At 42.3% G+C, this 26815-nt stretch overlaps 1 protein-coding gene across 3 annotated transcripts in view; it reads right to left on the reverse strand.

Annotated features, from left to right (window-relative positions):
* Positions 1–26815, reverse strand: part of LOC106871767 (vacuolar protein sorting-associated protein 54) — a 484461-nt gene that overhangs the window by 318237 nt on the left and 139409 nt on the right. For all 3 annotated transcript variants that reach the window (XM_089359786.1, XM_089359787.1, XM_089359788.1), the window contains 2 exons: positions 20840–20982; positions 19286–19412 (listed from right to left, as the gene is read on the reverse strand). In XM_089359786.1, the coding sequence (XP_089215912.1) occupies positions 19286–19412; positions 20840–20982 (270 nt within the window). The remainder of the gene's footprint in view (positions 1–19285; positions 19413–20839; positions 20983–26815) is intronic.

Consider the following 26815-nt stretch of genomic DNA (forward strand, 5'->3'; position numbering starts at 1 on the left):
GAGCAGCCCACTGGCTTCTGTGCCAGTGGCACGTAAATAGCACCATTTGAGTGTGATCGTTACCAGCATCGCTTTACTAGCTCTTGTGCTGGTGGCATGTGAAAAAAGATTCGAGCGAGGTCATTGCCAGTGCCGCTGGACTGGCTCCTGTGCAGGTGGCACGTAAAATACACCATTTTGAGCATGGCCGTTGCTAGTACCTCCTGACTGGCCTTCATGCCAGTGGCACGCAAAAGCACCCACTACACTCTTGGAACGGTTAGCGTTAGGAAGGGTATCCAGCTGTAGAAACTCTGCCAAATCAGATTGGAGCCTGGTGTAGCCATCTGGGTTCGCCAGTCCTCAGTCAAATCGTCCAACTCATGCTAGGATGGAAGGCGGACGTTAAACGATGAGGATGATATATATGCATATATTTGTTTGTGTGTGCCTACATACATACCCCACCCAAACACGCACACATCAACTGCTACACACAAGCATCTGCCCACAACACACAAACACACATACATGAAATGCAAATCACTCCACACAATGCATGCATTAGGTTACTTATACACATACATGATAACCCCACACACATGTACACGTCTATACGCACACACACACATACGCACTAGTACATAAAATGCACATCACTCCCCAAAATGTATGCACTAGGTTACTTATACACATACACACATACACATAATTCTAAGCTCACCTACATATACATTCACACATGCTTGCCCCCATTCACACATACATGCTAACACAAACACCATTCCCACAAAGACACACGTGCTCGTGCATCCTAGTTCAACCAGGTCACTGTTATTATTATTTCCCTTTCACTCAACCTCTTTCTTCTGGCCATTACATCATGTTGACCTGTTAACCCCTATACATTTTTTTTCTCTATCTGTTTTTTGTTTCAGACTCTCTCCTTTTTTTTCTTTCTGTTGAAGAACATAGGCTTGAAACATCGAAGACTTTTTCATTTTCCCTGAGCATCAAACTGATACCCTAGCTTGTTGTTCCTTCACCTGTCTTTGTCTTTTGTTTTCAGTAAATATGAACTCTGTCTGTCTGTCTGTCTGTCTGTCTGTCTCTCTTTCTCTCTCTCTGTGGTTTTTTAATCTGGTTTGCAAGATTTTTCATGTGAATTCATGTGTTGAAACAAATTTTGTTTTAGTTCTATATTTAAGAGATGAGGAATTATGTACATTATTTCTTTCAACTTTTTTCTTAAAACCTAACGAATTTGACCAGCATGTTGTACTGCTGCCTCTCCCTCTCCCTCCCTATTGTATTCTATCTCTCTCTCTCTCTGAATCACCACTTCCACCATTTCCTCTTCGACTCGCGCGCGAACCCCAAACATATAACCAGCTCGCTTTCCAACTCCACCACAATTTCGTACTGGAATCTCTATGCTAATAGAACCCACGACGAAGCTCCATTAGCCCGCAACAAAGCTCACCAAGACATGAACAATAGCTAAGTCATTCCTATTTTTCATATATTATCCCTTCTGATGCGCTCCCCTTCCATCACCCCACTTCGTTTTCTCTAACTACACATTTGTCTTGAATTCATGATTATTTATGTATTTTTTTCTCTATCTCACGCGATCTATCATCTTCGCCTCTACTTGTTGAAGTTTGCTCCTTAGCCCAAACCTGACTGAAATTTGTCTCTAACCCCCTTTAAAAAATTACGATTTTTAACTCTCATTTCTGTTACCGATTCAAACATTTAATCTCACGTTTAAACACTACTGTGTTTCTTTCAACTTTTTTCTTAAAACCTAACGAATTTGACCAGCATGTTGTACTGCTGCCTCTCCCTCTCCCTCCCTATTGTATTCTATCTCTCTCTCTCTCTGAATCACCACTTCCACCATTTCCTCTTCGACTCGCGCGCGCACTCCAAACATATAACCAGCTCGCTTTCCAACTCCACCACAATTTCGTACTGGAATCTCTATGCTAATAGAACCCACGACGAAGCTCCATTAGCCCGCGACAAAGCTCACCAAGAAATGAACAATAGCTAAGTCATTCCTATTTTTCATATATTATCCCTTCTGATGCGCTCCCCTTCCACCACCCCACTTCATTTTCTCTAACTACACATTTATGTATTTTTTTCTCTATCTCACGCGATCTATCGTCTTCGCCTCTACTTGTTGAAGTTTGCTCCTTAGCCCAAACCTGACTGAAATTTGTCTCTAACCCCCTTTAAAAAATTACGATTTTTAACTCTCATTTCTGTTACCAATTCAAGCATTTAATCTCACGTTTAAACACTACTGTGTTTCTTTCAACTTTTTTCTTAAAACCTAACGAATTTGACCAGCATGTTGTACTGCTGCCTCTCCCTCTCCCTCCCTATTGTATTCTATCTCTCTCTCTCTCTGAATCACCACTTCCACCATTTCCTCTTCGACTCGCGCGCGAACCCCAGACATATAACTAGCTCGCTTTCCAACTCCACCACAATTTGGTACTGGAATCTCTATGCTAATAGAACCCACGACGAAGCTCCATTAGCCCGCGGTACGCCCGCCCTCCCACCCCCTCCACCAGCACCGGAAGTCTTTTTAGATCATCTTCCGCGAACACTGCCTGTGACCTTATACTCCCCTCTTATCGATCTTATAGCGCATAAAGATTGGGTAGTATATGAAGGTTGTAGGTATTGTTTTTGTTTATGAACTCTGCCAAATGCAAGCTTTCTTTTCAGGTTCACGACACTGCTTACCCCCATCCCAGGGTCACACGGGCCCACTCCCCTGACACCCACTCCTCCCACACTGTCAGGATTGGCACTCTCAACGTTGGCACTCTGAAAGGTAGGTCTGGCGAGATTGTTGAGATGCTTGAACGGCGACGCGTAGATCTGTGCTGCATCCAAGAAGTAAGATGGAGAGGAGGTTCTGCGAGGTTCCTCACAGGCAAAGAACACAGGTACAAGTTTTTCTGGCCAGGGAACACTGACGGAGTCGGGGGCGTAGGAATACTTCTAGCAGAGAAATGGGTTGATAAGGTAATCGAGGTAGTTAGAGTATGTGACAGAGTACTTAAGATTAGACTAGTGCTTCATCATAGGCTAGCTACTGTCATCTCAGCCTATGCCCCTCAACCGGGGATACCGGTTGGGCTGAAAGACCAATTCTATGACACCCTCTTGCAAACTACCTCGTCGACAAGAGACAGAGACCTTCTCTTTGTGGCTAGTGACTTCAATGGTCATGTCGGACGTCGTGCTGGAGGCTTCCATGGCATACATGGAGGCTATGGCTTCGGTTCCCGCAACGAGGAGGGAACCAGACTGCTGGAGTTCTGTGATGCAACCGATCTTATGGTTTGCAATACCAACTTCAGGAAACCTGCCTGTCACCTAGTCACCTACCAATCCGGCAGACACTCTAGCCAAATCGACTACATCCTCGCCAGAACTAGAGAAAGAGGGAGGCTTATAAATGCCAAAACCCTCCCTGGCGAAGAATGTACACCCCAACACAGATTAGTAGTTAGCGACTTCGAGATCAAGGCAATATGGGTGCCCAGAAGTAGACCGGCTTGGAGGAGAAGGGAATGGAAACTTAAAGACCCTGCAAATGGACAGAGATTTAGAGACAAGTTACTTGAAGCATTTGACGAAATAGAAGGGGATATAGCATCATACAACGTGGAAGACAATTGGAGATTTCTGCGGGACAACCTGTTGAGAGCCACAGACCAGATCTGTGGCTGGTGTAAAGTCCCCTCTCGACCCAGAGTAAAGTGGTGGTGGAACAAGGATGTAGACGGGGCTATTAGACAAAAGAAACAGGCTTGGAAGGACTGGAAGAACGATGGTAGCAGGGAATTGTACCAATCTGCCAGAAGGGAAGCTAGGCGACAGGTTTATTTAGCCAGAGGGGAAGCAGATAAGAAAAGATTTGCCAATGTTCTGCGCCGTGAGGACCAAAGACTCGAGGTATTTCGTGTTGCAAGACAGTGTAGGAGAGAGAATAGTGATGTTGTAGGAGAGAAATGTGTGCGCATGGATGATGGTACGCTTGCACTAAATGAGGCTGCAAAGAAAGAGGTCTGGAGATGCCACTACGATAGATTGCTTAATAAAGAGAATGAATGGGAGAAAGAGAGCCTGCCGTATGTCGACCCAACAGAGGGACCAGCTATCCGAGTTGACAGTACCAGGGTAGATAAAGCAATTAAGAGTATGAAGACAGGGAAAGCCCCCGGCCCATCAGGAATCACTGCAGAGATGCTCAAAATATCTGGCAGTGTTGGCTACAGCCTAGTCACCCATATTACGAACCAGGTGATACACGAAGGAGTCATACCCAATGACTGGTGTAGCAGCACCATAGTAAACTGCTACAAAGGTAAAGGTGACGCTTTAGATCCTAATAATTACAGAGGCATCAAGCTGTTAGATCAGGTTATGAAAGTTACGGAGAGGGTCATAGCCCAACTAATTAGGGAGCGAATCAATTTAGATGAGATGCAGTTTGGGTTCGTGCCAGGTAAAAGCACCACTGATGCCATATTTCTAGTGAGACAGCTGCAGGAGAAATATCTAGCCAAGGATAAACCTCTGTACCTGACCTTCGTTGACATGGACAAAGCCTTTGACAGGGTCCCCTGATCCCTTATCTGGTGGTCAATGAGGAAACTTGGGATAGAAGAATGGTTAGTAAGAGCTGTGCGAGCCATGTACAAAGATGCTGTCAGTAAGGTGAGGGTTGGAAATGAGTACAGTAATGAATTCCGGGTAGAGGTAGGGGTCCACCAAGGTTCCGTCCTCAACCCCCTCCTATTTATCATAGTCCTCCAAGCGATCACAGAGGAATTCAAGACAGGTTGCCCCTGGGAGCTCCTCTATGCTGATGACCTTGCACTAATTGCGCAGTCACTATCAGAACTAGAGGAGAAGTTTTCGAAGGGCCTTAGAGTCAACCTAGCAAAAACCAAAATCCTAATAAGTAGGAAGGTAGATAAAACACAAACCCCTTCAGGTAGATGGCCCTGCTCAGTATGCAGTAAAGGAGTAGGTAGTAACTCTATAAGATGTACCCAGTGCAAGCTATGGACACATAAGAGGTGCAACAATATCAAAGGCAGATTAACTACGAAGTTAGTTTTTGTATGTGGCAGATGTTCAGGTGCAATAAACACTGTAAACAAACAGAAAACAACTTCTATCTCATTCCAGGGAGAAAAACTAGAGGTAGTCGATAGCTTCCGCTATCTGGGTGACCAAGTTAGTAGTGGGGGTGGGTGCGCTGAAAGTGTAACTGCTAGAATAAGAATAGCCTGGGCCAAATTTAGAGAGCTCTTACCTCTGCTGGCGACAAAGGGACTCTCACTCAGAGTAAAAGGCAGACTGTATGACGCATGTGTACGAACAGCCATGCTACATGGCAGTGAAACATGGGCTGTGACTGCTGAGGACATGCGTAAGCTCGCAAGGAATGAAGCCAGTATGCTCCGCTGGATGTGTAGTGTAAATGTGCATACCCATCAGAGTGTAAGTATCTTGAGAGAAAAGCTGAACATAAGAAGCATCAGTTGTGGTGTGCAAGAGAGACGATTGCGCTGGTTTGGACATGTGGTAACACATGAATGAGGATAGCTGCGTGAAAAAGTGCCACTCCCTAACAGTTGAGGGAACCCGTGGAAGAGGTAGGCCCAGGAAGACCTGGGCTGGGGTGGTGAAGCAAGACCTTCGAACATTGGGCCTCACCGAGGCGATGACTACTGACCGAGACCTTTGGAAATGTGCTGTGCGTGAGAAGACCCGGCAAGCCAAGTGAGATCGTTGCCAGGGCCCCTGGACTGACTCTTGTGCGGGTGGCACATAAGATGTACCATCCTGAGCGTGACCGTTGCCAGTACCGCCTGACTGGCCTTGTAGGGTTTTCGAGCGAGATCGTTGCCAGTGCCCCTGGACTGGCTCTTGTGCGGGTGGCACATAAAAGACACCATTTCGAGCGTGGCCGTTTTCGTGCGGGTGACACGTAAAAGCACCCACTACACTCTCTGAGTGGTTGGCGTTAGGAAGGGCATCCAGCTGTAGAAACTCTGCCAAATTAGATTGGAGCCTGGTGTAGCCATCCGGTTGCACCAGTCCTCAGTCAAATCGTCCAACCCATGCTAGCATGGAAAGCGGACGTTAAACGATGATGATGATGATGATGATGATTTACATTTGATGGATATTTGTCCTCATCAGAGAGGAAGTTGTCACAGATTTTGATCAAGAACAAGAATCACTTTACACCAATGACGTACAGACAACTGACTCAACACTACAGTAAACTACCACACATGTACGGTCTCCCGTACAAGGATGGTATTCCATTAAGACCTATAGTGAGCTGTAGAGGTTCAGCATGTCATCCACTGAGCTGCTTCCTTGTGGGTATAATCAGTCTATTAGCAGGAAAATCAACATCATTCATGAAGAATTCCACCCACTTCACAGAATTGATCAAGGATACCCCCATTGAATCCAACCAGATGGTGAGTCTAGATGTGATAAGTCTGTTCATTAAAGTCCCAACTGATGAAACACTATCGGTGATTCAAGAGAAACTAGTGACAGACACCCATCTAAAAGAACGCACTAGAAACTTGATGGAAATATCAACCTTCTCTGTAGAAACTACCTACTTTAATATGGACAGATATATATCGACAAGAAGAGGGTTTAGCTATGGGTTCAACATTATCACTGATAATAGCCAATATATATATATGGAATACTTTGAGAATTTGGCTTTAGAATTGACACCACTAAAACCAACTGTGATATGTTCATGATACCTTTATACTCTGGCACCACCAGGAATATGTCTAAGTGCTGTTAGATCATGTGAACTCAATAAAGCCATACAGTTCACAATGGAAAAGGAAAAAGACAATCAGCTAGCATTCCTGGACGTATAAATAACACGCACCAAGTTTGGATTCAGGACATTCATATACCACAAGCCGACCTTCACTGGACGATACCTCAACTTCAATTCCCACCATCTATACAGTGTAAAGAGATGGATTGCTCAGTGCCTAAAACATCGAGCAAAGAATATATGAGTAGCGATCGTGATACCTACCACGAAGAAATGATCAGGCTCAGTAACAATCTATTAAACAACAACTACTCCAAAAACATACTATCCACTCCAATTATGAAGAAAAGAGAGGATGAAACCAATAAACGGTCCACAGTCTGTCTACCCTATGTGAAAGGCCTCTCTGAAAAGGTACAAAAGATATGCGACCCATATGACATCAGGATAGTATTCAAGAGTAATACAACACTTCGCAAATATCTCCTTCGAGTAGAACCACCAACAGAAGAGAATATGACCAAAAACTGTGTGTACTCCATCCCATGCAGCTGTGGTAGGTTATACAAAGGCAAAACATGCCACGCCCTCAAAATAAGGGTAGAGGAAAATTGCAAAGCTGTGACACGAGGAGATATTGATAAATCGGGTATAGCTGATCATGTATGGAAAAATGGAGACCACCTCCCCACTCTGGGATGAAGTTAAAATAATAGACAGAGAACAACACTGGAAAATACGAAAACTAAAAGAAGCAGCACATATGCTAGGAGACAACAACCTCCTAAGCAGACCAAGTGCAGATATGAATAGCATATGGGAACCGGTATTAAGGAAGGATAGGAAAATATTAGATTTATAAGCCCTAAAATTCACTCCATAATTGCCCACAGGCATATGGCGTCATGGTTAAGAGCGCGCGCTAGTAACCCCAAGATTCCGAGTTCGATTCCAAGCTGTGACCTGAATAATAATAATAATAATAATAACATTGAAAAATACCTTAGGAATGAGAACCCAGGTTGATGAAGGCTGGAGGGTATATCAGCTGAAACATTGTGTTAACAACAAACAAGATGAGGATAAATATCCGTCAAATGTAAATAATGTAAATTTTGTTTTGCCTAGAGAGAGTCATTATGCCAATATTATTAACACACACACTAGTTCAATTCCACTCCTTTATTATTAGTTAATTGGTTAAATATCCTACCAACTAATCAATTGTTTGTTCAAGTTGGTTAAACAGTAAGTCATTTGTTTTGTTTTTGTTTGTCAGAGTTCTTTCATTGCAACTTTCAACCTTTTCAATGACAATTTTGTTTCTCTGCTTGAAATCTTTTTGTATGCGTGCACTTGCGTGCGTGCGTGCATACGTACGTACATCTGTACGTACGTATGTATGTATATACTCATGTGGGAAGATAAGCAAGCTAACAATAAGCAGATAGATAGATAGATAGATAGATAGATAGATAGATAGATAGATAGAGAGGTAGATAGGAACGTATGTAGGAAGGTAGATACATAGGTAGTACAGACAGATACACACATACACAAAAGTACAGACACACACACAAGTAGACAGAAACACATGACCATACACACAAAGACATATAGGCACATATGCATACACAATGGGTGCATGTGTATACACACACACTAACTCATACACATAGACACACTCAAGCACGCACACACAAGGAAGCAGATGTACACACAGAAACACACACACAATCATACATAAACACATGAGCATGCACACATGGAGACAATTAATATGCAGAATGTATACATACACACACACATACAAACATACACAAGCACATGCATACACTGGCACACAAATACACACATGCAATGAGATCTCAAGCAGACAAATGTAGCATCGGTAATGGACCAAGATGAAAATCGTTGAAAAAGTAGCTCATAACAACAAAAGAGTAGAATTGAACCAGTGCATGTGTTAATAATATTGGCATGACTCTCCAGAGACTCAACAAAATACATATAAATGTATACATATAAATGTATATATATATATATATATATATATATATATATATATATATATATCATCATCATTGTTTAACGTCTGCTTTCCATGCTAGCATGGGTTGGACGATTTGACTGAGGACTGGTGAAACCAGATGGCAACACCTGGCTCCAATCTGATTTGGCAGAGTTTCTACAGCTGGATGCCCTTCCTAACACCAACCACTCTGAGAGTGTAGTGGGTGCTTTTATGTGTCACCCACATGAAGGCCAGTCAGGTGGTATTGGCAACGGCCACGCTCAAAATGGTGTATTTTATGTGCCACCCGCACAAGAGCCAGTCTAAGGGCACTGGCAATGATCTCGCTCGAAAATCCTACGAAGGCCAGTCAGGCGGTACTGGCAACGGCCACGCTCAAAATGGTGTATTTTATGTGCCACCCGCACAAGAGTCAGTCCAGGGGCACTGGCACGATCTCGCACGAAAATCCTTACACATGTCACAGGCACAAGTGCCAGAAAGGCGACGCTGGGCACAGGTGTTATCTCGATTTCGCTTGCCCCAATAAGTCTTTGCAAGCTGAGTTTCATGTCCAAAGAAGGAGACGACGTTGGCACGGGTGCCAGTCGTCATGAAAAATTTAATTGTCACTAACTGCAACCAAGGGTGTCAAAGCACCTACATTGCGAGAAGTAAGAGTTAAAAACTCCTGATGCTGTAAAAAGCATGCAATATATATTATATATATATACATATATATATCAACTGACAGGGGAGATAACCACACCATGAGCATCTCTAGGATCACTACACTAGACTAGTTTCGCCTATCAGTCATAGGCTCATCAGTAGTGATTATTCAAACGCTCAATTGTTTGACAGCCGGATTTAACCAAATCATCAAGTGTTTGAGTAATCACTACTGACAAGCCTATGACTGATAGGCAAAACTAGTCTATTCTAGTGATCCTAGAGACGCTCATGGAGTGGTTACCCACTGTCAATGTATATATATTGTGCATTTCTTACAGCATTAAGAGTTTTTAACTTTTACTCCTTGCAATATAGATGCTTCGGCACCCTCAGTCACCTAGTGATGATTAAATTTTTCCTTTATTGTATTATATTGTGCCTAGCTGTGTATATTAATTCATCCATATATATATATATAAAAGCCGAGATGTGTATGTGTGTGTGTACGTGAATATAATTTATGCACGTCCACAAATTAGCACGCATGTCGACCCAATTTTAGGAGGACATTCGTCATGACCCTATCTGCATTTTCGTCAAATTTTTCTCTCAGAGGCAGCCACGTATAGCTGTAAAAATCGATAAACTTTTACCAATTTTGAAGTATGTTGACATGGCGAAGTCAAATCTGTGTGTACGCGCGTGAAGAGAGAGAGAGAGAGAAAGAAAGAAATAGTGTGTTTGTGACAAGGGGAGATACAGAGTGTTTGCTAGCGTCTAACAAAAAGTGGGAAAGGGAGACAAAGCGTCTAAGGAAAAAAAAATTTCTCTAACCAAGGCAGAGTTTGTTTGCCAGCATCTAACAAAAGAACGAAAAAGTGGAAGAGGGAGACAAAGCGTTTTACGAAAGAAAATGTAGGTAAGGAAGACAGAGTAAGTGTAAAATGTAAAATGCATTTCTTTTTCTTAAACATGAGATATAGTTTAAAATATAAGATGTTTTTGAAAGACACTATATTCTATAATGAGATTATATATACTTTCTCACACAATTAAAATATATTTATTTTAAATCATTTATTTATTTTAGATCATTAATCTTTCTCCCCCCTCTCACTCTCACACACACGCACATATACTGCTTTGGGAGCGAAAAAGTTTTGTTTATATTTCACAACTATGAAACAAAAAGGTATGTAACAATTTGTCAGTCAACCCCCCCCCCCCCCCCAACCTGTTTTTCGGACCACAAAAAGGGTTTGGTAATTTTTCAGATTAACACCCGCACAATTTCCACTAGGGTCTTACGCTTAGGGTTTTAGGGTTAGGGTTTTACGGTTAGGATTAGGGTTAGGGTTAAGGTTAGTGTTAGGGTTAGGATTAGGATTAGGATTGGTGTTAGGGTTATGGTTTTAGGGTCAGGGTTAGGGTTAGGGTTAGAGTTAACCTAGAAGGGACAGGCCCCTTATATTTTGGTTAAGGCTGTTGGTAAGTTTTCCTAAGTTACTCCAATCCAGATCCCCAATGCAAACCTTCAGATCAACCTTCTCCTATGCAGATCTTTGATGCAACATTTAAAAAAACAGTCAATGAGTGGAAATAACCAATAAACTGATTCCTTATGGGATTTCCCAATCAAATTGCCAGCAAACCATTTTCAGCCAAACCAATTTCAACAGATTTCTGTCAAATCTGATGTCGATGTTTCTTATTTTGGTTTGAAATAAAGCACTTGATCACTTAATAATCCTAGCTTAATCCCGGGCAGCGACGGGCTATACTGCTAGTATATAATAACAATATTTACCACATCATGTTCCATGCTGGCATGGATTGAATGACTTGACAGAATCTGATTGGCCCAAAGACTGCATCGTGCTCCAGCATTTGCACTGGTATGGTTTCTACTGCTACATGCCCTTAACTACTTTACAGCATGTACTGGGTGTTTTTTTCATGCCACCAACACTGATGAGACTGCCATGCAGTTTGGAAGACTACAAACATTTGGGAGTAACTCTATGCAAGGAGATTAGGGGCAAAAATGGGTAAAATGAGATAAAGCCAGAGAAGAACAGACTCCTTGCTATAGAGGATGTACATGACAAACCACTGATGTCAACCAAAGATCATCACACTTCAATACCTTCCAATAACAGAGTGTGGGAGTGAGGAAGTAGAGTTGAAAAACAATGATGATGGGATGTAGGAGGCTACTGATAGTGCCAAGCAGCAGAATACCAATGATGAAACAGTAGACAGAAGGACAAAAGAGAGATGCTTTTGGGTAGAATGCTGGAGTAGGTGATAAAAGAGAGAAGCAGGCATAGTACATGAGGAGGGTGAGAGATGTATGGCGGTGAAGTAGGATAGATAGTTGCTGATTCCACCCATGAAATTGTGAGTGGATAGAATAGTATTTATAAATTACAAGTGAAATGGTTCTGGGTAAGAAGAAAAGTGGTATCAAGGAAGTGGTGCAGTTAAGAAGGTGGAATGGGGGTATCTCAAAGTGGAAGGAAATTGAGCAATGAGCCCACTTGTGCATATACATACATCCAGAGCTTAACCAGAACTCAGCTTTACTGTGCTAAGCAGGTCCTCTCAAGAACTGGTTATCAACAGTCATCCCAGTCCTTTGTCATCACCTCCACGAGTGTCAAGGTCCTAAGATCAGCCTTTACCAGTTTCCCCAATCTTTCTGTGTCTCCCACCTCTGCACATACAATGAAGCATGATTGTTTCATTTCTTTCCATTCTTTTCAAATCCTCTGCATTTAAGGCTCATACCTCACTACCTTGCAGTATTGCAGTTCTAACACAACCATCATACAATCTGCTTTTCACTCTGAGCAGAAAAACATTTATTGTCAGCTGTAGTCATAGTTCCCTGAATTTTCTCCATCCTGTTCTTACTCTGGCTACAATAATTTCAGAGCAATCACCTTCCTTGTTAATTACATCTCCTAGCTAATAAAAGCTGTCAACTATTTCTAGTGAGTCATGCGGGTATTTTAGAGAATCTATTTCTGGTGCACTCATAGTACTTACTGCTCAAATGCATTTATCACATATGAAACTTATGTTCTTGGATAGTCTATCTGCAATCACTAAGTCATGTGTGTCCATAACATACATTGGGTATAGCATATGGAGTTTATACTTACTCATTTTCTGCATATCAAACAGGACCCTGAAGGTACTATGGTCCCATCTTCTTACTAAAATCTTTATCTTTGCTAGGTTTACTTTAAGCTCTCTTGATTCCCAGTTTAGTTTCATGCCTGAAATTTCCACCCTAATTTTCCTATAGGTTAAGCTATGTGAGCTAGATCATCGGTATTGAGGTATTCTCATGGACAATCAGCTTTAAACTCCTCTGATGGCCTGTAAGATTACGATGAATAGAAGAGGAGTCAAGAGTAAGTCTTGATGAACTCCTACTTTCACATTAAATTCATCACTGAAAGTGTTGCCAACTCTCATGTTACTCATTGCATTTTTGTACGTAGCTTGTACAGCCTTTCCAAGCCATTTGTCTGCACCCAATTTCCTCACCAACCACAAAATTATTGAGTGTGGTATTCAGTTAAACACTTTTTCTAGATCAACAAAAAACAAGACACAGCAGTTTACTCTTAGTCAAGTATTTCTCCTCCAAATGCCTCACCATATATACATACCAAAACACATAACATAGAGACATGGCAAGAAATTTAAAGGAAGACATGAAAACTTAGAACAGATGCAAACGTTCTCAACATCTAACCAAATGTCAACCAAATATCATTACACTTCAATACCTTCCAACAATATTTTCAATTTTGTGGTATCAGCAACAAGCTGTTGCATTATGGATGAACTTGATGGAGAAAATTACTATCTTATTTAAAATAGAATATTAGTCTTTATCATCTTAATCAAAATGCAGAAAAAAAAGAGACTATCTCTTTATAGACGAAGATCAGTTGCAATGAGAGGAGTTGAATCTCATAAGAATGGAAAAACAAACAATAACAAATGGGTTGTACCATATAATGAAACTCTTAAGAGCATTCAAATGCCACTGCAACATTGAAATCATTGCTTCACAGAGGTCAATTAAGTATGACATCAAGTACATGTTGAAAGGAAATGACCAAGCTGTTCAAATAAACAATGATAACACTGCTTTGCAATTTTGAACACCTCACATCTCTGATCCTCATACTGTAGGACATTGGAAGACTTCTTACCTTCTGCCATTCCTTTTGCTATGTAAACCTGTTGCCTAGCTGCCCTTCTGGCTACCTGATATTCTCTACTGTAACAATGTCCTTTCCCATTTACATTTTACATGAATCACCTTACTTTTGTATGCTATAAATTATCTCTCTCCTTCTCCAAAGAATCATTTCATCTTGGCTTGCAGCTAACACTATATATTTCTCACTCCCTCTACAGTCCTTCATTCATATTTTACATTGATCACCCATCTGTGTTACCAAATTATCTCTCACCCTACTCTAAACTACTTCCTACTGATTTGCACCATACATCTCTCACTCACCCCACACACTATATCTCTCTCATTTCCTTCACATTCTTACAAGTTACCTACTCACACATCATCTCTCTCTCTCTCTCTCTCTCTCTCACCCTTCTTTTGTATTATTACTATTCTACAGCTCTTCATTCACTCCATACTGCCAGTCAGCACCTAATGTCTCTGACATTCCTACTAATTTATAAGTATCATTGATCACCCCTCCAATCTTGTCCACCATTCATTATATTTACCTTTGAACCCTAACCAATCTCTAGTCATTGTCTATTCTTTCCTTTATTTCCTCCAACTTACATTTACCATTGAAACCTCCCCTGCCCCAACCCTGGTTCATCATTCAGTACATTCACACTCCTACTCCATCTCTAACCACGCCTTGGTATCGTGTTGATCTGTCTTTCTAACTCCCACCCACTCTTGCATAATGCAATCTACCAAGTGTTTCCTCTATAGCAAGAAACCTATTCTGACCCTTACTTTAGCTTTGCATTACCTAACAAAAACCTGCCTCCCTCTACTGTAGTCCACTCTTTCAAAGAGGAGGAATTTAGTCTTTTGAGATACATAGTGTGGTGTGTGCGTACGAGTAGATGTAATCGCCTTACCTCGGTTTTCCTTTCCTCGACTGCGAGTCCGTCTTGCGGTATCCGATCCTTGAAGCTTGCTCCGTTCGAAAAGGGCACGAACGCTGATCGAGGCTCCCTCTGCCCTGTTTCCCCTTCCAGTTGACTCGCCCTTCCGGTCAGCTTCCCCAGACACTGATGTCATACCACACGCCACCCTGATCTTAAAGATCACGTTCACCCCTACTCCAATTCGAAGTCCGCCATCCAACCGGGTGGGCGCCCTACACGTCGAGATCTTCTCAAGCTAGGTGGCTCGTTTCCATCGCACTCTTCATCCGACGAAGTGGCAATCCTGCGCAGATCCAGCACGTGACGCGGCATTCCATCCACAGAGACATTGTTTCTGGAATTGACCGCTGTCACTGTTCCCCTGCCCCATTGTGATGTGCAGCGTGCCCTCGGCGGCTTGACCCAAACTTCCTCCCCTACTTTCACGCCGGCGGGTCCCTTCTCTTCCTCGCAGAACTCCGGAGTCTCACAGGGATGCCTCCATTCATATTTGAACACCGCTCTGTGCGGAACAGACTCTTGTCCGGATTGGGGAGACATATTGTACCAGTAGACCGCTTCCAGGGGCGAAATGTGCCCCCTTTCAGCCATGGCCTTGATCGTCCGATGGTGCCTCTCAACGATTCCGTTGCCACTCGGTCTATACGCCGCTCTAAATAACCGTCGCACCTTCCACCGGTCAAGCATCTCTCCCAACGCTTCCGAACGAAACGCCGCCCCGTTGTCCATTAGCAGTTCTTCCACAGGACCCCTCTCCAAGAATATCCCGTTCAGAATGCGGCCAATCTCATCGGCAATGCCTGTCCTCAGCTCCGTCCAAATGGCCAGCCGGCCCGGCCCGCAGTCGACCATGCTGAGATACATTTCCTGACGGTAGTGCGTCACATCCACAGCCAGTCTCCTCCAGTTGCACTCTACTGAGAGGTTCCCCTGCTCATGCCCACCTGGGGCGGGGTCAATGGACTGGCATCTGTCACATTTCGCGACCACTTTCTTAACGTTTCTCCTAGTGACGTCAGCATCAACCATTTTTGCCAGATACAGGGTCCTATCCACCCCCAAGTGGTGCATAGCATGCAGCTCCTTCAGTTCGGAGTCACCCAGCCGACACGTTGCTGCTATCCCTTTCCTTGCTTCCTCCGGTTCCTCCAGTCACGCCTTTTTCACCCTGGTCAGTGCGTCCGCCCTGTTTCTTTCCGAAGGCACGAAAACCACGGTCAGCTTCAGTCCAAACTCGGCGATCAGCTCTCCCAGAACTCCTAGGCGGCGTTTCACCAACATCTCCGCGGCACCTTTCGTCCGGACTCTCTTCTCGCTGGTAATTACTGTTCCCACCCAGCCGACCACAGTGGCCGAATCCGTCCGGATCTCGATCGAGCGCAGTCCCCATCTCAGGGCCAGGTTCACCCCTTTCAGCACCGCATCCAGTTCGGCGACATTGATGTGGTTGAAGTCGTCCGCTTTCCGTAGCCAGGCCGCATCCTCCACCTCAGCACCTTCGATCTCCAACACAACCCCTATCGCTATACTGCTAGCATCACACCAAACCGTCCCGCACTCCGTCTTGGGCACATACCAGTTTCCTCTGACCGGGTCTTCCGCTCTCGTTCTCTCCAGGATTTCCCGCATCATCACCACCGTCGCCTCTCCTACCTTGTCACTCCAACTCTCCCCCTCTGCTCGTCTCTTGATGTAACTACATGCAATGCGCAACCAACGAGCGATCGGATAGTGTCCGATCAACTTCCCACAAACCGAGAACAACTCTCTCCTGCTGACGCTGGAACTCAGCTCTGGAATCTCACTTCCTCTCCGGAACACCAGCTCGCCCGATCTGTCTTTTTGTAGCTTCAGCCCCAGCGCAGCTCCCCCCACCATCGACTCAGGCGGCTTCACAATCAGCCCAAACCTCTCCAGGTGTCTCACTACCTCGGTGGCTGGCACTACAGTCTCGTCAACCAAAATGTTGTCGATGTAGGAACTGGTGGCCTTCCTTATTCTCTCCTCTTTCCCTAGGACGGACTTGAGCACCATCGCCATAATTTTCGGAGCGGAATTCAGCCCGAAACCCAGCCTGGTTAAACAGTATGTACCGCACCAGCTGGTATCGCCACAGCTTGTCACTCACACGGAGCTGCAAATATGCCGACTTCAAGTCGATGATCGTCGCTGCCTTGGTCGACTGTCTCCACACACGTAACGTCTCACCGCAAACGTCTGTTGCCTCGCCTCCCGTGTGGCACGATATATGGTCGTTCAGTTCCCTAAAGTCCAGCACCGGTCTGACTTTTCCTTTCGTCGGCTGCACCACCGCCATCAGAGGCAGCACTCCACTCACCACCTCCTCTTTCCACGGGACAAGGACTCCTTCCTTGATCCATCTCTCTACCTCCTCGTCGAACTCGACGCCGGCGTGACCTTTCAACATATGCTGGTAGCAGCTCACCCTGTTCTTTAGTAGTGGAGGCTCGTCCTTCCATCGCCATTCTATCGTCCACCTCCGACCATCAAACGCCGCCTGAAAATCTTTGTCTTTGATGGTGTAAGCGGCGCTGTCCTCGACGGGGCTCTGCTCTCCCTGGCGGTCCCAACTCACGGCGCACGATCCCCCCACGCTTCCGAACGTGACCTCATCTCCTGCAATCCTAACGCCACCAAGACGGTTGATGGCGTCCATCCCCAATACGACATCAACTCCGTCTATCACATAGTCGATCACGATCACCCGTAGCCTCAGCGCCGCGCTCGGTAACGCTATCTCCAGACTGGAGCTGCCCCTGCAACGGATCTCTCTACCGTCGACCGCTCGGACGCTACTCGTCCCATCCCATTTCTTCGCCACCCTTGGCGTCACGAGGGTAGTCGTGCAACTCGTGTCCACGAGGGCCTTGAACTTCTTCCCCTCGACCTTGACTCCGACCACGGGCAGCCCCTCCACAAGCACCTCTACTTGGTTGTGGGGAAAGTTTGAGAGGCAGCAACTTCCCCACGGTCGTTTCCCTGGTCGCAATCACAGGCGATGTGCCCAGTCTTCCTGCATCAATAGCAGACGGGCCCCGATTCGGCGCATTCCCTTGCCATGTGCGGCCCCTGACATTTGAAACACCGGCTCGAGAACGGCCGCTGTCGTTGCTCGGTAGGCTTCCTCACGCCGCTCTCAGGCTGTCGTCTGTCGGAACGTGCCTCTGTCGCCGCCATCGCTATCGGCTTCCTTCTGACGTGCTGTGTCAACACGCGAGCTTGCGCTACTAGCTCGCTGAGCGCCATCTTCCTCCTGCCAGCCAACTGCTGTAATCGGATCCCTACGTCGTCGGGGAATCCATTTACAAACGCCAGCCGCGTCACTCTGTCCAGGCCTTCTCCCGTAAACCCAGCCAGCGTGGCCAGTCTTCGCACTTCCGCCGCGTATTCATCCACCTGTTCTCCCCCCCATCTAATCGTTCCTAGCTTTACGAAGGCAGCGTACTCGCTCTCCGTATATGCCTCTCTCAGCCTCCGTTCGACATTCTCTGCACTTAATCTTTCTTCCTCGTCCATTTCTAGGTAGAGGGTCAGGGCGCTCCCTTCCAAGTACAGAGCCATGAGACTCGCCACATCACTTATTCCTTGCAGCTTGGCAACGAGCCTAATTTTTCGTATCCAAGCCATCACATCTTCGCCATTAAAAGGCCTGATCACATCGCTGGCGATCCTAATCTTGGTGGCTGCCATCGCGGCGAATTTCTGCCCGTGGTGCCGAAATAGCTTGTGGTGTGTGCGTACGAGTAGATGTAATCGCCTTACCTCGGTTTTCCTTTCCTCGACTGTGAGTCCGTCTTGCAGTATCCGATCCTTGAAGCTTGCCCCGTTCGAAAAGGGCACGAACGCCGATCGAGGCTCCCTCTGCCCTGTTTCCCCTTCCGGTCGACTCGCCCTTCCGGTCAGCCTCCCCAGACACTGACGTCATACCACACATAGCAACCTCAATAGTGTTGGACCAGAAAAAAATGCACCCAGTACACTCTATAAAGTGGTTGATATTAAGAAAGAAGTCCAGCCACAAATTCACGCCAAAGCAAGCATGATGTTGTCCTTTGGCCCATCAGATCCTGTCAATCGATCCAACCCTAACTAGCAGAGAAGACAGGCATTATCCCTTTTGTTACCATATTTCTGTTGAGATGTTCTGTGTTTCTTTCAATTAATTATAAATATAACAAAGAATTTATGAAAATAACTTAGTTATCATTAAGATAGTGTTAGGAACATAAATTGTGACTAAGGTTTCATCGAAGATTTTAATTCAGAACTTTTGCAAACAAGATATTTATACTACAGAGCCAGTGGTTTCAGGCGGGTTAATATCAAAAGGGTTAAAAGATGATGATGATAAAATTATAGACAAACATTGATGAACATATATACACACTTTCATGTATATACATAATTTGTATGTGAACAAAATTTACATCTCAATAATCTTGATTGCCATAAGCACACATGCACGCAAGCATATAAAAAAAAGACACAATACTAAATTCTAATATTAAAAGAAATTTGAAACTTAAAAAACATCATTGATTACTTACATCATCAGATAAAGGTTGCGGATCAACTGTTGGCCGATTTAGTTTTGCAGTAACATATTTATTAAGTTCTGCTAATAGCATCTTGTTAATAACTTTCTCAAGTTCTGCTAATTGAGAGCCCAAATGCCTGTAAAAATAATTATTGATAATAGTAAAATACAGGTTCTGGGATGGCTGTGTGTTTAAGAAGTTTACTTAGCAGTGGGAGAGAACCTAAAATGATGATTTTTTAAAGCAAACTTTGTAACCACAAAGCCATGCCACTGCTTATACTGTAAGCACGGTATATCAAAAAATGTAAAAACACATTGAATGATTATTATATCAGTGTTTATTAAATACAATTCATTTTCAAAGTTTAATAAAATCTACAGACAGAATTTCATTTTGTTTTTATGAATGTCAGTTTTCAAACTTTATGACTGTTCTCGTCCAAGCACTTCTGATAATATGCAGCTATGAAATTGCAAATATCAAAAAACATTTCATTAGTATTTGTACATATTCTTATTCTATGGCTGTCCTCAATTCATTGACTGTTGCAAGTTTTGTACCATAAACTCTTTTAAATATCACCATAAAAAAGTTTAATGGTGTGAGGTCCAGTGAACATGAGAGGTATTCTGCTGAACCTCTTCATCCAATCTACCTGTTTGGCAAAATCTCATCAAGGCAGGCCCTTACATTACTCTAGTAGTGTGGGATGGACTATCTTGCTGGAAATAAAACTCCACCATCAAAGTTCTTTTGAATGCTTGGCATGACATAATGTCACAGCAAGTTTAAGTATATGGACCAGTCACAGTACAATAAAAAAGAATAGTCAAATTAATCCTTTTGATGATACAGTAACTCCTTGCAAATTAACATGATGTTCCTCCATAATATGCAGATTCTCAGGTCACCAGTAAGTGCAACTGTGACAGTTAATCAAGCCATTTAATTTAAATGTAGCCCGATCATTCCAAGCCATCTTTGTTGGAAAGTGTGAATCTTTCACACATCTTGCCAAGTACCAATCTCAAAAAATCCACAATCATCTTCATTGGGAGCATGGACTATCAACCTTTCCAAATATAGCAATTTAAAATGTGACGGATGCTTGACTTTGAGATTCCTCTCTCATGATCTACTTGCCATGCAGATTTTCTTGAACTCTAACAATATGTTTCTAATACCCTTTCTTACTTTGTGGGGTTCATCAATATCTGCAGTCTTCTAAAACATTTCTTGTGGGCATTCTGAAAATTCCATCTGCTTCAAACTTATCTCTAATTCAACTGATGGTTAGACATGTGGATAGATCTGTTTGAAACTCCCACTTAAACTGTTTTATGCATTTTCATTGTTTTCAAATTTCCAATAGCACTTTAGGATAAATTTCCTTTGTTCAAAACTGAATCTGATTTCCTTCCTTATTTATAATGGGTTAAAACTAAAAAGAAATGAAAATTGAGTTACCAACAGCTAAAGTGTGTTTATACTCTGTATACATAAAACTTACAATGATGATGATGATGATGATATAAAGTTACATGGAAATCAATGACATACCTGAAAGAATGAATACCAGCTAGTTCTTGAGCTAAGACTTCTTGTGTAGTAGATATGAGATCCAGGGCTCCTACAAACTCATTAGTTGACAAGAGTAACTGTATTGTTGGTTGAGTTTGATGTACAGTCGATATCAATTTCAGCTGAAATGAAAATACAAATAATTTTGTTAAAATTCTTGTTCCTCTGGTTCCTTACATTCTAGGTGGTGAATTAGCAGAGTGTTATAGCATTGGCTAATCTTACTAAGGTCAACTTTGCTTTTCATCCTTTTAGGGGTCAATAAAAAAGTACCAATCCAAGGCATTAGATTGGCAGGACTTTAAAAAGACTAGAACAGATGCCCAGTGGTATTTATTCCAGTTCTTTCATTCTTTTGGATTTGAGAAAACAAGTACCAATTCAGTGGTAGATTTGTAAGACCATCAAACAAGATACCTTATGGTATTTTTTCAACATAATTGCATTGACTTCAAATTCTGTCATGGCCTAATTGGATGGTATAAATAATCAATTATCCAGTTTAACATTACCACCTGACACCTTGTGTACCCTTAGTGAATTCTACTCTGTTGCAAACATCTAGGCTTTGTCTCCAGTTTGAGGACACCTTTCATCTTCCCTCCCTCTTCCCATTCTTAGAGGTTCTATAAAGAGTCTAGAAACAGGAGTTAAAAAAACACACATTCTAATTAGCATCTCCAAAACATCTCTAAAATACAATAATCTATCCTAACCTGCCTTTTTTTCATTTGTTTTCCCACTAAACACCTAATTCAGAAACCTAACGCCATTTACAATCTCTTTCTCCCTCTCTCTCTCTCTCGCACACACACACACAGCATCATCATCATCATTTTGTGTCTACTTTTCATGATGGCATGGGTTGGATGGATCATTCATGCACTCCTACATGAGTTGGAGAACCACATCTTACTTTTAATTTTCATTTCTGGTTTGTTTTCTATGGCTGGGTGACTTTCCTAACACTTACTAGTGTCTACTGGGTGAATTTTTTGTGGCACCAGCACTAGAGAGAATAAGAGTGAGAGAGTAATAGATAATAAGATGTGGATAAAGGGTGACAGTATATGGTGGATGATAATGCCAAATGCCCATGGGAAGAATGTGAAGTACATTGCAGATCTCATAAAGTACTTTATGCATATGCCTTGACACAAGATGGATGAGAGGCATAGAATGAGAAAGGGAGAAGTGGAGTGTTGGAATCAAGGTCAGACAGATCCAGTAGGCATCCCATCTAAAAGGATGAACAGAACATTATCCTTAATCACACAGGCACCATAGTACTAAGTGAGTGAAAAAAAGAGAGTGATTGAAAGATGAGCAAGACAGGCATGAGTTATTGAAGGTATGGTTGATAAATGCAGAAGTGTCAAATGAGTGATAAGTGGAACAGAGAGAAAATAGGTTATCAAGGAGGCCAAAGATGTCAACTTGACAATAGGCATGAAATCAAAAGGCCTCAAAGTTAACTTAGCAAAAACCAAAGTTTTAATAAGTAGGAAAACAAACAGGACTGCTTCCATCAGGGAAATGGCTTTGTTCAATAGGTAGAAAAGGAATAGGTAAGAATTTCATATAGTGTGCTCAAAGCAGTGGTCTTGCAGGAAAGTTAACAAAGCAGACTGTGTATGTGACAGATGTGCAGAAGCAATAAATACTAAAAATGCATGGGGTATAGATTTTCTTGAATACCCTGGTAGATCCTGGAAGTAATGAGCAGCTTCTGTTAACAGCAGAGAAGAGTGCTCTTAAAGTATAGCTGCTAGAATAAGAACAGGTTGGAGAAAATTCAGAGAGTTATTATCTTTATTAGTGACAAAAGGTTTCCCTAACAGAGTGAAAAGCAGATTGTATAATGCTTTTATGTATGAACAGCAATGTTATACAGTAGCCAGATGTGGGTCCTGAATATATGTGAAGACTAAAAAGAAATGAAGCTAACATGCTCTGTTACAAGTGCAATATAAGTGTGTATGAACAACAAAGTACAAATATGTATTAAAAGAAAAATTGGGCACATAAGGAATCAGATGTAGTGTGCATGAGAGAAACTAAATTAGTATGCTCATGCAATGCTTATAAAGAAGTGCCAATTGCTCAATCCTTTAGCATTTAAACCAGTCATATCCTACTTGTTTTATATTCAAGCTCTCGCACCAACTCTACAATATCATTCTAAAAATTAACAGCTTCCTCACCAAAATCTTCTGCCTCATCTCTAGGCTCACCCTACCATTTCATCCCAACTATCTTTATTTCTCTTTCCAGCTCCAGACTAATTATGCAACCTGCTCTTGTATAATACAAGCAGTCATGCTTTTCCTCTTTAGCAAGAAACCTGTTCCAGCTCCTTCCTTCATACTTCAATCTTTCATCACCTTACATAATGTTGCCTCCCTAGTTCCATGCAGCTTGTGAAGTTACAAGATACATGGCAACCTCACTTGTGCTGGTACCACAATAAAAGCACCAAATACACTCAGTAAAGTGATTGGTATTAGTAAGGGCATTCAGCCATAGAAACCATGCCAAAGAAGACACTGAAAACTAATGCAATCCTCAGACCTGTTGGATCTTATCAGACCATCCAACCCAAGTTAGCCTAGAACATGGACATGAAAAGATGATGATGGTGATGATAATATTAATATGTGTGTGTGCATGCATCTGTGTGTACACACACACAGACAGACCAAGGTGAAGAGTGTACATCCCAACATAGGCTACTAGTTTGTGACTTCAGAATTAAGTCTAGAGAGACTTGGAGAAATAAATCATGCTGGACAAGATTATGGAAGCTTGAGACCCAGCAAACCAACAAAAATTTACAGACATTCTACCAGAAGCCTCTGATGATAGAGAGGAAGAGGAGGAGGGGACATATAGCTTAGAGGATAACTGGAAGTTCCTGCATGACAATTTACTGGGTGCCACTAACCAAATCTGTAGTTGGTGCGAAGTTCCAGCTAGGCCAAGGGTGATATGGTGGTGGAACAAGGAGGTGAACAGTGCTATAAAAGTGAAGAGACAGATCTGGAAGGACTGGAAAACTGGTGGAAGCAGAGCATTATACCAGGGAGCCAGAAGGGAAGCTAAGTGACAGGTTTACATAGCAAAAGGAATAGCAGAAGGTAAGAAGTTTTCCAATGTTATTCAGCATGAGGCAGCAGGTGTTCAGGATTGCAAAACAATCAGAGAGAATAGAGATGTAGTACGTGAGAAATTGTAGTACGTGCAAATGGATAATGATCTACTTGTGCTTAGTGACTTAGAGAAGAAAGATGCATGAAAATGTTATTATGAAAGTTTATTAAATATGGAGAATGATTACAAAGATAGTCTTTCAAATATTGAACCAATCGAGGGACCAGGTATCAGAGTTGATAGTAGTATCATAGATAGGGCAATTAAAGATATAATAACTGGGAAAGTCCTGGACCATTGGGTATCACTGCCAAGATGATTAAAGTATCAGGCAGTGTGGGATACAGCCAAGTCATTCGCAAAGTTAATCAGTTTATTCAGGAAGACATCAACCCCAATGACTGGTGTAGTAGTATTATAGTTAGCTGCTACAAGGGTAAAAGTGATGCCTTAGATAGAAATAACTACAGAGGTATTAAACAGCTGGGCCAGGTCATGAAAATTACAGGGAGTTACGTCTTAGATGAAATGTAGTTTGGTTTTGTTCCAGGGAGAAGTAACACAGATGCCATCTTCCTAGTGAGACAGTTGCAAGAACAGTATTTGGCCAAAAGTAAACCAATGTACTTAGCCTTCATCAACCTGAAGAAAGCTTTCGACAGGGTTCCCTGCTCTCTTATCTTGTGGTCTCTCAGGAAGCTAAGAGTAGAGGAGTGACTTGTCAGAGCTGTACAAGCCAGGTACAGCAGTGCTGTCAGTAAGGTGAGAGTCAGCCTTGAATATAGTGATGAATTTAGTGTAGTAGTTGGAGTTCATCAGGGATCAGTTTTTAGTCCACTCTTACTTAAAAGAGAAATTCTAAATTGGATGCCTATGGGAACTGCTAATGCTGATGATCTTGCTCTTATTGCAGAATCTAGAGCAGAATTGGAGAAGTTCTGGGTTTGGAAACAAAACCTGAAATCAAAGGGCCTTAAAATTAACTTAGCAATGACTAAAGTTGTTGTTAGCAAGAAAGCAGATAAGACTCTCTTTCCATCGGGTAAACGGCCCTGTTGAATATATAGGAAAGGAGTGGGATGTAAGACATGGGATGAAGTGGTGAGGACCAATCTTAGGATGTTGAGGTTCATCAAGGAAATAACAATGGACCAAAATGTCTTGCAATATGAGGTTCTAGAGAAAACCCACCCACATCAGCAAAACTGGGTGTGTTGTGTTCTATCCATATGTAGCAACAAACTTTTCACACACCCAACCCCAAGAAACCAAACTACATTTCCTCTACTAAACTGCATCTTTCTCTTCCTTGCATTTCCTCTTCATAAACTATGATTGTCTTCCAATCCTTTTTTCTGCCCTCACTGCCCAGTTATATAGCTGCTTGCCCCCACCACTTTTTATACCCAGGTTTTTGCCAGTCGCTGCTTACCTATGAATTTTGATTTGTAATCCATATTTGAACTGAAGTATGAATTTGTAAAAGGGATGTTCATAGTTAGAACACTTTTTTTCTTACTAATGTGAAAAAACAATCTGTGAATCAATAAAAAAAAAATGGGTTAATGTCTACCTTTCCAAGCTAGCATGGGGAGGAGAGAATTTGTTGAGGCAGATTTAGCCAGATGCTCTTTCTGTTACCAACCCTCATCTGTTTCCAAGCAAGGTAATGTTTTCCCATGGCCAGGCATGTTTTTCAAGGATGACAGGAAATGAACTTGCATCACTTGCATAATATTCATGTTAGGAAAATTGGATAAAAAAAAATTGGATAAATAAAAATTGTAGGATGGGCTAGGCTGGAAGCTTTCCTTCTAATAAAATTGAAAATTTCTGATTCCATAAAAAAGTCAAAATGGTCATAGTTGGAAGACTTTTATTCTTATGAATGTTTATTTATAAACAGTTTCTGATACTTTGGCTTGACTTCTGAAATTTGCATATCATTAGCATATATGCAAAGAACAAAATAAATTGGACTGTTCTGATTTGCTTTTGCAAAATTTCTTTCTGACCATAAAGCACATCCTTAAAATAGCTAGGACTGCATTCCAAAGATTAGTCTTTCTTGTCGAGGAAAGAAAATATTTCAAGCCCTAACAATTACTAAAACTCTACAAAGCTCAAGTGAAGCCAACAATGGAATACTGCTCTCACATTTGAGAGTGCTGCTATTACATACACAGACATCCTAGACTGCATCCCTGAGAAAAGTTACCCAACTGATAGGCATTAAAATTACTAGCAGGCACATTCCAGCCTCTAGCCCATAAGTATGCTATAGCCTTTTCTCCATCTTTTCAAGCACTACTATATGGCCTGACCTCATAGGTCCTTTAATTAGACACTCTTAACACAACCATGTCCTCACGTCATCTGGATTTCTAACAGCAGCATTGTCTTTGCTCCTGTCACAATCTACATGGCTTGTTTAGAGGACTTATCTGAAAAATAATTTTGTTTTTCATTGTTTTTGAAATTTGACACAGCTTTGCAGCTTGCTGGATCCTGTCAAACCATTTGACCCATGCTAGGAGCCTAATTTTGATTTGTTTTATTGAAATATTTGCTGTAATGTATTTCTTTATAGTGAAAATCATATAGCCTTGTTTCAACAACATTATTGTTGAGGATCGTAAAAATTCATTATAGTGAAAAATTTTTTCAACGGTATTTGTTATAAAAGAATTTTGATTGTATAACATGTCACTTCATTAATTAAGTTGGAGTTGGTATATTTTTACTCACTATGTCTAACTATAATATAATGCACTAACATTCTCAGTTTCACAAATATCAATTTTA

The sequence above is a fragment of the Octopus bimaculoides genome, chromosome 11 (assembly GCF_046866305.1).
Source record: "Octopus bimaculoides isolate indiv1 chromosome 11, ASM4686630v1, whole genome shotgun sequence".
Taxonomy (NCBI): Eukaryota; Metazoa; Mollusca; class Cephalopoda; order Octopoda; family Octopodidae; genus Octopus; species Octopus bimaculoides.